This window comes from Humulus lupulus, chromosome 9 (genome assembly GCF_963169125.1).
Source record: "Humulus lupulus chromosome 9, drHumLupu1.1, whole genome shotgun sequence".
Lineage (NCBI taxonomy): Eukaryota > Viridiplantae > Streptophyta > Magnoliopsida > Rosales > Cannabaceae > Humulus > Humulus lupulus.
In genome coordinates, this window is record NC_084801.1 from 138,084,385 (window position 1) to 138,100,866 (window position 16,482).

At 38.2% G+C, this 16,482-nt stretch overlaps 1 protein-coding gene and 2 non-coding genes across 3 annotated transcripts; 1 reads left to right on the top strand and 2 right to left on the bottom strand.

Moving 5' to 3' along the window:
- Positions 1-1,307: 1,307 nt before the first annotated feature.
- LOC133802943 (small nucleolar RNA R71) lies at positions 1,308-1,414 on the bottom strand. The gene has a single exon (XR_009877686.1). It is a non-coding gene; the product is annotated as a small nucleolar RNA R71 (small nucleolar RNA).
- Positions 1,415-5,688: 4,274 nt separating this feature from the next.
- On the bottom strand, positions 5,689-5,795 carry LOC133802744 (small nucleolar RNA R71). The gene has a single exon (XR_009877491.1). It is a non-coding gene; the product is annotated as a small nucleolar RNA R71 (small nucleolar RNA).
- An 8,342-nt stretch (positions 5,796-14,137) lies between these two features.
- LOC133802660 (protein BUD31 homolog 2-like) lies at positions 14,138-16,305 on the top strand. Its single transcript, XM_062241011.1, has 4 exons — positions 14,138-14,500; positions 15,125-15,166; positions 15,363-15,458; positions 15,597-16,305. Exons 2-4 carry the CDS (start codon positions 15,139-15,141, stop codon positions 15,833-15,835), a joined length of 363 nt encoding a protein of 120 aa, XP_062096995.1. The 5' UTR covers positions 14,138-14,500; positions 15,125-15,138; the 3' UTR covers positions 15,836-16,305.
- The last annotated feature ends 177 nt before the right edge of the window (positions 16,306-16,482 follow it).

Genomic DNA, 16,482 nt, shown 5'->3' on the forward strand with positions numbered 1-16,482 from the left:
CTAGGGATTTTAATGTAATCACTTGGATCTTTGTTATTTTCTATGAGGATTTCATGATTCTTTCTTCAATTCTATTCTAAATTATTTGATCTGTTCTTAATGCTTGACCACCATTTGCATGATTTATGATTTTGATTCGAAATCTGAAAAGTGAGAATTGATTATGCTATGGTTGAATAATCACAATTTTCATATTGGATGAAAATACCTATATGAATTGTGTAGTTTTAGGATTATTGTGTTCAATGCATTTTATGTGTTGGAATTTATCATAGGAATGTAGAAAATTCACATGTAAATTGAGTTCTTGTCTCTTGAAAAAGAGTAAGAATCGTTTTTGTTAATCCGTTATTAGTTTAGGAAGAAGAATTGTGAAGTCTGATTAGTGAAATAATAAAGTGAATAGTTGATGAAATTAAAATCCCTAGTTCCTTAATTTTGAAGTTTTTACAATAATTTGCTTTCTTTCATAGTGTCATTTTATTTTTTATTGCTTTTGTTATTTTAATATTTTTGAAACCAATTTATTGTTGACCAAATAGAAATATAAAATTAATTTGTTGGCAATTAGTAAATCAATCTCCGCGGGAACAATCTTTATTTATCATTGTATTACTTGTGTCGATTACGTATACTTGCGTATTAATTTTAGCGAACAAGTTTTTGGCGCCGTTGCCGGGGATTGATTTTTATTAATATCAATACAATTAATTTTTATTCTAATTTGATTTATCTGTGTTAATTGTCTCTAACTGTTGTGTTTGAGAATCTTAATTTGAGGTGCTAATTGGTATATGCGACGTCAAGGGACTGACAATCTTTTGCCCATTAATACTGAAATTGAGAGGACTTGCAGACAGAACAAAAAACAGAAACGGTTAGCAGAGATGACCCTTAATCAGGGCAATGGGTTGAATGGGGACGCTGCTGAGCCAGCAGTTCACACACTCAGAGACTATGTACTTTTCGCTGTTACTGGAGTACAATCATGCCTCCAACCGCCGGCAATTGCAGCAAATAATTTTGAAATTAAGCCGACGATTATGCAAATGGTCCAGTCTACTGTCCAGTTTGGTGGACTCCCTACTGAGGATCCCAATACACACATAGCCAATTTCCTGGAGCTATGTGGAACTTTTAAATATAACGGGGTCACCGAAGATGCTATTAGACTGAGATTGTTCCCGTTCTCACTGCGGGATATAGCTAAAAGTTTGTTGAATTCTCTTCAAGCCAACTCAATCACTACATGGGAGGCATTAGCTCTAAAATTTCTTACTAAATTTTTCCCTCCATCCAAGGCTGCAAAGTTAAGAGGGGAAATTAATAACTTCTCTCAATTTGATGGAGAGTCTCTTTATGATTCATGGGAGAGGTTTAAGGAGCTCTTGAGGAAGTGTCCTCATCATGGGATTGAAAAATGGATGCTAGTCCATAATTTTTACAACAGTTTGTGTGGGACGACTCGCACCATTATTGACACTACAACATGTGGTGCTTTCATGAGAAAGGGTGCTAATGAGGCCTATGAATTGCTTGAAGAAATGGCCATGAATAACTATTAGTGGCCTAGTGAAGGAGATAGAAATAAGAAGGTAGCTGGTATGCATGAGCTGGATGCTATTACCGCTCTCACTGCTCAGGTTGCATCATTGACCAAGCAACTGCAACAAAATTCTATGGCCACTCAAGTCATGCAAATCCAAGCGGTATGTCATAATTGTGGTGGACCTCACCCATTTGAGCAATGCATGGTAGTTGAGATGAACAACTCCACTCCCATGGAAAAGGTAAATATGATGGGAAATTTCAACAGGCAAGCTAATAATCCATCCTCCAACCCGTTCAATCAAGGGTGGAGAAATCAACCTAATTTTGCATGGAGAAATAATCAGGGTCCGCAACAAATTCAGCAGCCTATGCTTCAAGCTCCACCTCAAGCACCATTACAACCACCAGTACTACCTGTTGCTCAAGAGAAGACAAATGAGTTACAAGCTGCATTGTTAGTCTGACCAACTCTCAATCTCAATTTATGACAAAAACTCGCTCATCCATCAGGAATCTTGAGATGCAAGCTGGTCAATTGGAAAATATGTTACAAAGTAGGCCTCAAGGAAATTTTCCAAGTAATACAGAGGTGAATCCTAAAGAGCAGTGCAATGCAATCTCTTCGAGGAGTAGGAAGAAGTTGGAAGAGCCAGTCAGGAAGTCTATACCTGCACCATAAGTGGATGTTGAGAATAAGGGTAAGGTAGAAGAAGAGGTTATTGAAAACCTTGAGAAGAAGCAGTCACAATTGGGTTATGAGCAACACATCAAGATTCCATATCCTCAGCGAATTCAAAAGAAGACACTTGACAAGTAATTTTCGAAGTTTCTAGACATTTTTTGAAAACTTCACATTAACATACCTTTTGCCGAGGCACTTGAACAAATGCCCAGCTATGTGAAGTTTATGAAGGAAATCTTGTCAAAGAAAAAGAAGTTAGAGGATTATGAGACAGTGCACTTACTGAGGAGTGCAGTGCTATTTTGCAGAAGAAACTACCACCCAAGCTTAAAGATCTGGGTAGTTTCGCGATTCCTTGCTCAATGGGAGATTCTGTTATGACCAAGGCCTTATGTGATTTAGGAGCTAGTGTAAATTTAATGCCCTTATCTATTTTTTGGAAGCTAAAATTGGGAGAAGCTTGACCCACTACTGTGTCATTACAAATGGCAGACCGCTCTGTTAAGCAACCTCGTGGAGTAATTGAGGATGTCTTAGTTAAGGTTGGTAAATTCATCTTCCCTGCTAATTTTATTATTCTAGATATGGAGGAAGATGCAAACATTCCCATAATTTTGGGAAGACCATTCTTAGCCACAGGGAGAGCACTGATTGATGTACAAAAGGGGGAGTTGAACTTGCAAGTGCAAAACGAAGAGGTAACATTTGATGTTTTTGCAACAACTAATATTCCAACTTGTTGTAAAGTGGATTTGGTTTGTAGTGGTGGTAGTAATTTGGAAACCACCAAGAGAAAAACCAATGCTGGAATTGGTAGTCGAGCAGTTCGTCATTGTTTGAAACGGTTCTATAGTGGGAAGGCTCAAAGGTTACACGAGCGGTGGAAGGCTCCGACGATTAGCAATATCAAAAGACGAGTTTTTGCTTATGACACTATGGCTCTAAAGGATGAGCAGGGTGGACTTGACCCGAGTTGAAGTTTAATGAAGGAAGTGAGCGTCCCACTGGAGACGTTAAATAAAGCGCTTTTGGGAGGCAACCCAATGTTATTTTTAATTTGAATTTTTAGGTGTTTGTAATTTTTATTTTATGTTAAACTATTTTTAATTTTTGTTCTTAGATTTAGATTCTATTTTCAATAATTTTTAGAATACAAAAAAAAAAAAAATTAGAAAAAAATGATTATTTTGAGTTGCAGCGCCTGGGGCAAACTCAACTTTCCAAGCAATGTCTCCACCACCTCCATTTTGATGATGTTTAGCTGGACCGTTGGTGAGTTTTCTTTCCTTTTCTTTTTATGTCACATTGGGGACAATGTGTCAATCAAGTTTAGGGGAGGAGTCTTATTATTTTGTGTGTTTGTGTCGTGTTTGTTGTTGTTTGAGTTTTATCTTAGTTAAATTTTGTGTTGTGTTTGTGTGAATCAAGTTGTCAATACTAGCTTGTGATATGTAAGAAAATATTGTGCAAAATTTTGAAATTCTTGATCGATTGAATTCATGTGCTTAGTTTGCCATCATTGGTAGATTATTTCGATCCATGAAATTTTTTTTGAATGTTTAGCCATGATTGAAAAATTCTTTGCAAATTGAATTTGAATGTATGCATTGTTAAAAAGTGGCTTGTGGTTTGATGAATGAATGAATCTAGAACTTGCTTGTTTATCATTTGAGATGAAATCCTATATGAGTTATGCTTAGGAAAGTGATTTAGGCAATTTCTTGGAACGTTTGAGCCTTTCAAGCCAAACCAAAAGTAATTTTCCATTGTTATCTTTGTTGAGCCTAAAATTATACTCTTTGTTGTTTGACACCAATTGTGAGCCAAATAGACATTTTTGTTAATTTTCATTCCTTTAGCAAATTACTATGAGCATATGGATACATATTGGGGAATGAATTGTAATGGGATGTGATTAGTTTTTTTAATTTGGTGTATTGTAATGAAGATTAAAAAGGTTGAGAATTAAAAAAAAAAAAAAAAATTTGAAAATCCAAGCTACACTCTTGTTATGCTTTCACAAAAACAAGTTTGGGGGAGTTTAGTTTAAAAAAAAAAGATCAAGTGAAATAAGTGTTTCTCAACTTTTACTTGGGTTCATATGGGGTTTTCTTTGGAAATTGTTTGGGTGAATTGTTGGTAAGTTCATATGCTTATGGTAATTTGAAGCCTAAATGACATATATCTACTCGTTGCCTAAGCCTTTTGTTATGAGCCTAAAGTCCTAATGATTCTTGAGCATATTTTGTCTACATTAGTGGAGGGTGATGAACAGCAAAAGCATATGGATTTTGGTTTGATGGAGAGTTTTTTCATGCATACATAGATTAAATTGTTAAGTAATTTTGTGATTATGGTTGAATAGGCACTCTTGGGATCGAAATAGATTATTGATGTGGTTTAACTGAAATTTTGGATTGTTTAAGAAATTGGAATCTTGGACTTTTGTGTGAGATTTTATGAAGTTGAGGCTAATTCAGTGTTGTTGACTTGATTCATAAGTTTGTGCTGTCTGTGTTTTTGGAGTTTTTTAGTTTTCTGAGTTTAGTGTGAGTCTTTACTCGAGGGCGAGTAAAGATTTAGTTTGGGGGAGTTTGTTGAGTCTAGTTTTGTGTTGTGTTTAGGTCGTGTTTTAGGTAGCTTTTATTAATCTTTTTAGTTGTTTAGTGCAGTATTATGCTTTGTTTTGCTTGTTTTTAGGTTTTAGCTTATAAATAAAGAAAAAGAACAAATGGAGCAAAATGGCAGAAAAATGATGAAAATTTGGCTTTTTGGTGTTGATTTCGTGAAAAGATGAATCCTCGAGAAATTTTATAGCTTCGGTGAATTTTTGGGACCAAAAGCACAGAAATTGAAGAAATTGTTAAGCTCTGTGGCGCTATGATGCTGAGCCATGGCCCGGTCCTAGGCAGAAAGCCTATTTTTTAGAAAATGGCCAAGGGCCGCGGCGCGCCTAGTTTTGTGTACCCAAAAAATTTGACATGGGCTGCGACTCTTCTTACACCATGCCGCGGTCCGCATTGCTTCTGACGAAAAAATTAGGTTTTAAACCTAATTTTGAGAGGAGAGAAAGGACACTATTTGGAGAGGACGATTTTGGGAGAAAGGAAGACATCATGGATCATCTCCATTCACTCTTAAGAGTTCTTTTTCTTTTACCTTAGAATTCTATGTTATTTTTCCTTGTTGTTTATGTTTAGAATTATGATTATGAACTTAATTGTGTTTCTAGGGATTTTAATGTAATCACTTGGATCTTTGTTATTTTCTATGAGGATTTCATAATTCTTTCTTCAATTCTATTCTAAATTTTAAGCAACTAGGGATTGTTCCCGTTCTCACCGTGGGATAGAGCTAAAAGTTGGTTGAATTCTCTTCAAGCCAACTCAATCACTACATGGGAGGCATTAGCTCTAAAATTTCTTGCTAAATTTTTCCCTCCATCCAAGGCTGCAAAGTTCAGAGGGGAAATTAATAACTTCTCTCAATTTGATGGAGAGTCTCTTTATGATGCATGGGAGAGGTTTAAGGAGCTCTTGAGGAAGTGTCCTCATCATGGGATTGAAAAATGGACGCTAGTCCATAATTTTTACAATGGTTTGTGTGGGACGACTCGCACCATTATTGACGCTGCAACAGGTGGTGCTTTCATGAGCAAGGGTGCTAATGAGGCCTATGAGTTGCTTGAAGAAATGGCCATGAATAACTATTAGTGGCCTAGTGAACGGGATATAAATAAGAAGGTAGCTGGTATGCATGAGCTGGATGCTATTACCGCTCTCACTACTTAGGTTGCATCATTGACCAAGCAACTGCAACAAAATTCTATGGCCACTCAAGTCATGCAAATCCAAGCGGTATGTCATAATTGTGGTGGACCTCACCCATTTGAGCAATGCATGGTAGTTGAGATGAACAACTCCACTCCCATGGAAAAGGTAAATATGATGGGAAATTTCAACAGGCAAGCTAATAATCCATCCTCCAACCCGTTCAATCAAGGGTGGAGAAATCGGCCTAATTTTGCATGGAGAAATAATCAGGGTCCGCAACAAATTCAGCAACCTATGCTTCAAGCTCCACCTTAGGCATCATTACAAGCACCAGTACTACTTGTTGCTCTAAAGAAGACAAATGAGTTACAAGCTGCATTGTTAACTCTGATTGAAATCTCTCTATTTAATTATTTTAACTCCGCGTTAGTTGATGAAAAAACCAGTCAACATTCTGGTGGTTTTCATTGAGAGCTATTGACAATCACATTCATATTTTATTGCTACAAGGATGGTAGTCTCAACCAGAAGATCAAGCCAAGAGCCTCCAGAGCCTGAGGCTGAAATCTCTCACCAAGTCCCGTTGATATGCAATTTCAATGGACAGCGATGTGATTTGCCACCTAGGAATCCATTTGGTGTTAGGGGGCCAACCGCTGGGCCCACCCAGCAAGACAAGGGGCTGCTGCTTCCACTAAAATCACTCAGGCGGGAACATCAAGTGGAATTGCTGTGCGGGGTACCAACCAATAAGGACCCAGAGCTGGAGGTCCTGGACGATATGAGCCCCACATAGATATTGAAGGACTCGTCCCTGAGATTGATCAAATAAGGGAAGTCGTTGGGCAAAGGCAAGATCAACTGGCCTCTATGAATCAGGGACGGGCCACTGTGCAAGAGGCCCTTAATGAAGCTTTCAAAAAACAAAGGAGAGATTTTCAAGAGTGGATGGATCGGCATGCACGGAAGATACATGCCCGAAAAGAGGATATGGAACGCCGGACAAGGGAGGCTGCTTAGTTTATTCGCTATTACATGCAACAACAGCAAACCCAAGGTATGGGAATCGCGGCTAGAACTACTGCCCAAAACCAACACCGCCCTCCCATTTTTGGTTTCGGTGAAGGTGTCATGCATGGGCCAGGGGCTTAGCCTCAAAATGGAAATCAAGGTCCAACTAGGAGTCACATATCTGGTCGGGGCACTTAAGCCTACAATAATAGGCAACCTTTACCGGCAGATGAGCAGGTCTTGCCAAGGCATGGCATGGAACAAGAACAAGTCGGAGATTTTTGGCCAAGACCTCAGGGTAGTAACCGTGATAGGAATCCTGGCGCTACAGGACGAGATGGCAACCCCCGAGCTCCAACACCGAATAGGAGTGTTCAACCCCAATACTATCAGCAGTAACCTGGTCGGTACAGACAGCAGCAAGAATACCGACCAAGGTCCCGAAGAGATGAGTTAGAGGTTAGTAGCACATACAGGCCCTGATGGGTATGACCATGATTAGGCAGCAAGCCAAGTTTGCCAACAGAACAACCAAGGTCAGGGGGGTAACCAGCCCGAAGGACCGTTTATCCCACAAGGGTAGGAAATCCCTAACAATCAACCACCCTGAGGTGGAGGGTTTCATGGAGTACCTCCAGTACCAGGAAGAGGAGATAACCAGAATGCCGGGGGCAGGCCTCAGCCAAATTCCATTTTCAACCGAATGGGCCCCATGGGAGGTGAAGACCTTCGAGATGCTCTTAATCGCAGTAGAGAAAATCGGGATTCGAACAACATAGCTCCACCTGAGCCTGTTCAGGACCCGAGAATGGATGAGTTCTGCAATGTAGCATAGCCCCAGGCAACTGCATACCCTAACATCCAAGCCCAGCTGGATTTGTTAACCCGACTAGTAAGGGACTTGACAACCTCCAAGTTAGCAGATATTGAAATGGAAAGGCAGAGAGGTTCCCTGTAATGCCCTGGTTACCCTAAGATCGTTACAGTGAACGATGAACCTTGAATTTAACTCGATACCCAAGTTCTTTGGTTAAAAACGTGCTTCTAGGTGTTATTAATAGGTTAAGGTGGAAAACCAATAAAAAAGGAAAGGATATATATTATTTAAAACATAAAACTGTTCATGGGCCCATAAAAACATTTACAAGTTATTTACAACTTAAAATGGTCATTACAGTTTAAATTTACAACCCGCCGACCTAAGCAGGAAAAATAGGGTAAACCCTTAGTCCCTCTGAGACTCCTTGGCCGTGGTAGTCAAGCGGCTGCATATGTACACAACACCACCTAAGCTCTCCACTCAAGGTTGGGTGAGCTTTTATTTCCCCTTACCTGCACCACATTGCACCCATGAGCCAAAGCCCAATAGGAAAACACAGTAATGCATATAAATATTAACAAATGATTATTATTATAATCACACAGAGCTTATAGCTCTGAACAGATAATTGAATATCACTTGAGGTTCTGGTAAACCATAATGAGTGTCTAACAAGCAAGTCACTAGCTTAAATAGATGAGTGACTGCTGGGTAAGTCACTAGCTTAAAAAGATGAGTGACTGCTGGGTAAGTCACTAGCTTAAATAGATGAGTGACTATTGGGTACGTCACACAGGCCTCAACACCCACAGCCATGTGACTAAAAAGTCACTGTGGCTCTAAGTGACTAGCCTTTGGCTAGACAAGCGCTTATAGTATTCATCGAACTTGAGGTCGGTCCGGCATTAATGCTCTTCTAAGTCATTTAATGCATATGTCGATTAGATCTAATCTTTATTGGCTTGCGTTGAACACACTAAGGCCGTTCCTGACTTATGAGTCAGCACTGTGTGACCAGTGCCCAGTACCACTGCCGAACTTGACTAATGAGTCACAGCTTCACAGTTGATACTGATACCTTTGCCAATTCTGACTATTCAGTCAGTACCATGCACAAGTGAGCAAGGTTTTCTAAGAATTCAATAATCAATCCATGTCCACATTTAAACATTCAACATGCCTCATGAATAACCATGCATGTCACATATGGGGTGCAATTTTCTTACCTTTGATTCGAGCAAGAATTAATATAAGAACGACCCTTGAGAACGATCAACCTTTAAGTTCCTTAGCGGTCACCTAGTCATAACCAAATATGGGATACCATCAATAAAATGAATGACAAAGGTTCCCGAACCAAGATCTAGCCTCCGGGACATCGAATCCCGCTAATCTAGGTAGTAGGAACGATCCCAAGGCCTAAAACTGAGTTCCCATGATCAAAACACTCGATTGGCCTCAAAACCATACCTGAGCCGCGGCCCTAGAAGCTTGAGCTGTGGCCCCCCAGCCACACCAGGAGCAAGGGTCGCGGCGCCCAGCACGCCCAAACTCCACCACCTGCTTCTTTGAGCTTGGGCCGCAACGCCCAAGAACAGGGCCACGACCCCCACCCGAGGACCTACCATAACCTCGATTTTCTTCATTATAAACCTTCCAAAAACATACCTAAACACTTCCAAATCCAAAAATCAAAGTTCCCAAACATCCCATTGATCCAAAATCATCAAATCCATAGGCTTAAATGAATCAAAAACTCATCGATTCACAAAATCCAATTAAGAGCTTAGAAACTCTAAAAATTCAAAACTTAAAACTTAGATTACCTTTGATTGGGTTGTTTTCCATTAAATCCTTCGGTCAAGAAGCTTATAATCTTTCCTAGGATTGCTATGCCTCGATCCTCGCTTGATTCCAACACCTAGAACTCAAGATTTCTTTGAAATTGCCACAAATGTCACAAAAGTTAACGGAATAGAGAGAAGGGTGTTTTAAACGTACGGTTCTATCTGTCAGACTACTTCAGGCTTAAGTAACCTCAAATAAAACCTAATGATCAGGGTCCCAAAAACACCCCGGGGACATAATAGTCAAAACTCACAGAATTTCCTCCTGATTTCAATAACTCCCAATTTATCATTAAATAAACATTCTCATTATCCAATATCCCAATAAATGACCCCATTATGAAAAAACCTCTAATTTGCAATATAAGACCGTCTCATGCCGAATAGCTCGAATATATCCCCATAATAATGGGATCTCATCTATAGATCACAATATGCACTAAAATACACAAATATGCCTACAACAGGCCAAATGACCCAAAATGCTCTAATAATCAAATGTGGACCCACATGCATGCATTTAACATCATATCATAATATAATTCACATAAACATGCATATAATCATTTAATGGCATAATTAAACAATTATGGCCCTCCTGGCCTACGAATCTAGCCATTAAACCACATTAGGGATTTTGGGGCATTACATTCCCCATTTTCAGATTGTATAAATCAGCTGCCCATACCTGTCAAATTCAAAATGCCAACATGGAAAATTTATACTGGGTTGGAGGACCCAGTATCTCACGTTCATCACTTTGAACTACAGACTAATCCCTAAGGGGTTCGGGATGATGCTAGGTGCAGGATCTTCCCGGTCATCCTGTCAGAAACTGCTCAGCGATGGTTTTTCAAGCTACAGCCAGGATCAATCATGTCATGGGACGGTTTTGTCCGTATATTCTATTCTCAGTTCTCCTCGGCAATGCCCCTTCCAGCTGAGCCAAATGATTTGGTGGACATAAAACAAAGGGACAACGAGCCTTTAAAGGACTACATTTAGTGTTTCATGTAAGAGGCCACCAAGGTGAAGTCCCTTAGTGATGATGGTAAGTTGATAGCCATCAATTTGGGAGTCAAGGTAAAAATTTTATTCTAGAGTAGCTTGAAGAGGAAGTCAACGCGCAACACTCAAGAATTCCTTGATAGGGCAGAATGTGACGCCCCACGTCATTATGGCTGCTTTCTGGAATGATGACTAGCCCTACAAACCAACACGAGTCTTTTCAGCGTGCTTTGTCCTCACTCACATGCTTCCTAGGAAAACTTCCCAGGAGGTCACCCATCCCTAGATTACCCCAGGTCAAGCACGCTTAACTTTGGAGTTCTCAAGTGATGGGCTACCGAAAAGAAGATGCATCTTGTTGATATAGCCAGTACCCATCAATCCATTTAAGCCATCTTCAACTGTGTAGTCCCATACCTACACAGTCTTAGAATCATCACACTTGACCTTCCCCAGGCGGTGTGGGATTGCACAGCTTACTCGGTCTTTCCCCTTACGGATCACGGGATTCTAACTATCACACAGAAGAATTAATCAAGTTAGAGGAAGTTGAACGAAAGGTGGATAATCCTACCCAGGCGGTTGCCGAGTAGGAGAAAACAAGTGCTGAGAACACCACCAACCCTGCAGAAGGAAGTAAAAATGGGGGCAAGAATGGCAAACGCAGTAACAGAGCTGGGGGTAACAGTAACCAGAATGACAATAAGAAGCCTAAGACCATCGAGCAGCCAAAACTGCGAGAATACATGCCCAAATTCACTACTTACACTATCCTAATGGAGTCCCGAGTAGATGTTTTCAATGCCACCCAGGCAGTAGTACCTTACAGGAGACCACCACTATAAATGAGGTTACTAGATCAGACGAGGGAAAAAACATTAAAGGAGGAAGTGGAGAAGCTCCAAAATAACAAATTTATCAGGGAAGCCTTTTATCCTGTATGGGTTTCCAATCTCGTATTGGTACCAAAGCCTAACAACAAGTGGAGGGTATGCATAGATTTTACAGATTTGAATAAAGCAAGCCCCAAGGACTACTTCCCACTTCCAAGAATTGACTAACTGGTGGACGCTACAGTCGACCACGAAATTTTAACCTTCGTGGATGCCTATTCGGGTTACAACCAGATAAGTATACATCCGTCCGACCAGGAGCACACCAGCTTTCGCACGGATGTGGGGCTGTACTATTATAAAGTTATGTCGTTTGGCCTGAAAAATGTTGGAGCCATGTAACAAAGGCTGGTAAACCGTATGTTCAAAGACCAGATAGGAAATAACATGGAGATTTACATGGAAAATATGTTGGTAAAATCCCAACAGGATGAAGGGCACATTGAGGACTTGGAGGAGTGCTTCGGTATCCTAAGGTAGTATAGAATGAAATTAAATCCCCTAAAATGCTCCTTTGGTGTGGGGTCAGGAAATTTTTTGGGTTCATAGTAAACTCCAGAGGAATAGAGGCAAACCCCGAAAAGATAAAAGCACTACTGGACATGCCCTCATCAGCCAGGATCAAAGACGTCCAGAGCCTAACAAGATGCACAGCAGCACTCAGCAGATTTGTGTCTAAATCAACTGATAGGTGTATTCCATTTTTTAATATCCTCAGAGGCACAAAGAAATTTGAATGGACTAAATAGTGCGAATAAGCCTTCCAAGATTTAAAGCAGCAGCTGCCACAACTGCCGATCCTTTAAAAACCTCTGGAGGGTGAAGAACTATGCATATACCTGGCAGTAACTCAACACACTATCAGTGCAGTCCTGGTCATAGAAGAAAACAAGATCCAGCATCCAGTCTATTATGTTAGTAAAAGGCTGGTTGAAGCCGAGAGCTGGTATCCTCTAATTGTAAAAATTAACTTACTGCCTGCTCCTGTCGTCTAGAAAACTTCGCCCATACTTCCAGGCACATCCCATCAGAGTTCTTATCGACCAACCACTACTACAAAACTATACTTAGATGACACACATGAGATGACGGTTTTAGTAGACATGTCTTCTCATGTTAAAAATAAACATATGATGACTGACTCTCTATAACCGTCGTGCCGTGCACAAAAAATCTTACATTAGACAACAGTTCTTAGAAGAATGTCGTCACATGTTTATTTTTAGCATAATTAGACAGTTCTACTCAGAACGTTGTCTCATGTGCGTTGTCTTATTATTTTTATATTTTAAGGCTTATTAGGATTTTTCCCCCGAACTATTACCAATCCAAATCGTGCCCCCCGAATTTTTTAACTTGTTAAAAATTTCCCCTGAATTATTCACGATACTAAAATGTGGGACTTCTGTCCAATTTCACTAATGGAATGGTGATGTGGCAGTTTGGTGGCCGATGTGGTATTGCCACGTCAATGCTTCGTTTATAATATAAATAATAAATAGGATTCTTGCCCCCCGAACTATTACCATTACCAAATTGTGCCCCCTGATTTTTAAAAATTTAAAATTAAACAATCTTTTGAATATTAAAAAAAATGAAAAAATCATTAAATTTTTTTTTTAAAAATTGATGGTGACAAAAAATTGGCTTGGGTGTTGGGCATGCGTCAGAATGAGGGTAGTGACATCGTCGACAGACTGGGCTCATATGGGTCCCTTGCGACATTCAGCTTTGGTGTCGCCTTAAGTTTTTATTTTGTATGATTTAATTTAATTTAAATGGTTTTTTAGTTTAATGCTTTTTATATTTTCTTATTAATTTTCAAAATATTGTTTAAATTTTAAATTTTAGAATTCGAGGGGCATAATTTGGCAACAATAATAGTTTGGGGGGTAAAATTCTATATATTTTTTAAATTATACACGTAGCAATCCACATCAGCACTCCAGTGTCGCTATATCACTATTCGGTTAGCAAAAGTGGACGGAAGTCCCACATTTCAATAACATGAATAGTTTAGGGGAATTTTTAACAGGCCAAAAAATTCAGGAGGCACGATTTGGTAGTGGTAATAGTCCGGGGGAAAAAAATCCTAATAAGCCTTTTTAAAATTTTTAAAGGGTCTTAATATTATTGGATCACATATATATTTTAATATTTATATAAAATATTGTCTAGACATATCTATTAATACTTTAATTAGTTGTTAAATTTTTATATATAATATTATACTTTTAATTAATTATATTATATTAATAATACTTAAAACTTAAATCAAATAAAAACATTATATGTCTAATATTAAGATATGTTACTCATGCATGTTTCTTATTTTTTTTAAACTAAAAATAATTTATATAAAAAAAATTTAATATTGTAAAAAAAAGATTATTCCTTAAAAAGAGAAAAAAAAAATTTACATGTTTAATAAGTGACATAATTTTTTTTTTGAAAGTAATGAGTGACATAAATTAATTGTGTATTACACGTTTAATAAGTCTAATAAAATAATGAAACTTTAGCCAAAAAAAAAAAAAAAATTTGAAATACACAACCACTTAGCCCCAAATGAAATTAACAAAACAAGAAAAATCCCTAATTGTGTATTACACGTTTAATTCTCTAGTCTCTACCAGTTGGCTTCTCTGGATCTCACTCAAACTCAGCCTCTCAATCGTTTTCCTCTCACGCTCACTCGCTCGATCTATTCTCTCTCACACTCAGCCCCTCGATCCGTTCTCTCACTCAGCCTTTGCAAGAACTCAGCCTCTACAAGAACTCAAATCTCGTCTTTCTCTCCATAACGTCGAGCTTCTCTCCTTCACACTCAGCCTCGACAAGAACCAGGTGACCCCGCCGATGCAAGAACCAGGCCACCATGGGGCAAACTAGGCAGACCTCCAATTGTTTATGAGGTAATTTTTTTTCATATTCAATTTAATATGGAGAAAATACATTAAATATAGTCAATATATTTTTTTTGTGTTGGAATTATTTTTAATTAAGAGAATACACTCTGGTTCTTGTTGAAGTGCTGGTTCTTGTTGATCGAGCGGGTGTACATAAAATATTGAAGTGCTGGTTCTTGTTGAATTTTAAAGAACTTGTTTGAAGAGTTGTTGTTTTTAATTCTTTTCTGTGCATACCAGCTGTTTGTTTCATTGTTTTTCCTGAGTTGGAGTGCATAAATATTTATTATTGGTGTTAAGGTGTCATTATAGGATCTTGATATTGTGTAGGAATTATTTTTGGGTGTTCATGGTGTCATTACAGCTGAGAGTTGTCTTGACAACACCAAGATTGATTTTTGTTTCTTCTTTGTTTGTTTAGATTGTTTTGGAACTGTTCATTTTCTGTGCGTAATTTGGGTATGAGATTGTGAAGTAGATATTTATTTCTTTTTTGGGTTTGTTCAATTTGGTTCAATTACTTTGGTTTGATGTGTTTTTGATCATCACATTGGTTGTTGCATGTTGTATTAGTTAATTAATAGATTTATTCTTATGTGTTCTTATGCTATATTTGCTTATGTTATGCAGATTCTTCTACCACAATGTTTATAGATGGTTTCCTGCATATGGGTTAGTTAATATCTTGTTCTGAAGGAGGTATATGACAGTGTTAATAAATTGATGAAAGAACTCTGTTTTTTTATTTTATTTATTCAAGTGCTATTCATAAATTATTTCAATTATTTTGTTAGTCTCTCAATTAAAAATCAGCAAGTATGTACACATATTACTATAATAAGTGTCACCTAGAACTTTGTATCATTAGGGCCAATGAAAACAGATCAGGATCACAATTCGTTTATTGGAATCAAATCATTGATTGAGCCTACTCTTCGTGAACTACAATCAAAGATGAGAGAAGGTTGATTTTTTTTTTCAACACATAATTATATGTACTTATTTTCTCTGTTTTATGAACTTTTCGATGATTAAAAAACTTCTGAGTATTGATAAGAAAATCATGAAGCTCACATTTTGTTGTGTATTTTGTACTATGCAGCTGAGAATGATCCCCATGATGGCAAGAGAAAGTGTGAGGCTTTGTGGCCTATATTCAAAATAGCACATCAGAAGAGCCGTTACATTTTTGACCTTTACCATCAGCGAAAGGAAATATCTAAGGAGCTGTTTGAGTTCTGTCTAGACCAAGGTTACGCTGACCGTAATATTATTGCAAAATGGAAGAATTTTCGTTTACAGTACACTTTATTTGAACATGATACTGTTTGCACTTGCTAAGATCGTTATTTGTATTAAAAAAATGGCTGTTAATCTTAGGGTAGACTAAATATATATATTTATATGAAAAAACAGTGTAGAGTAGAATACTTTATAAGACTAACTAAGAATATAAGCCTGAACATATGTGTGTATGGGATTGGGTTTTGTCCCATTATGTGATGCATTCCGTTCATCCCTGTATGTCGAATCAATGGTTGGTTATTAATTATTGGAAGCCTGCATATCACACCATGCCTAGAGTATATTAAATCTTAGTCTAACACATAAAACAAAATATGTAGTATATTACGAGATGCATTCCCTTTTTTACAAAAAAAAAAGGATAATTTTTACTTCTGCATATATAAAAATATCAGTGATAACTATAGTATTGTTTCCCCTCTTTGCTTTTGTGTTTGATCGTAGACGAAGTCCTTGTCTTTGCAAGGAAAAGGGGCATAAGTAGTGTAGAGAAAGAGGCATTAGGACGAGTTTAGTTTCTTTCTAATGTGTAATTATGTTGCCACATGTGAGTTTCATAGCTACCTTGAACTCACTCATATGTCTCTCTCTCTCTCTCTCTCTCTCTTACAGTGTATTGTTTTTCCTCTGCTGAAACCCTCAATAGGGACTCGGGAATGTTGTAAAGTTTGGGTTTCATTTCA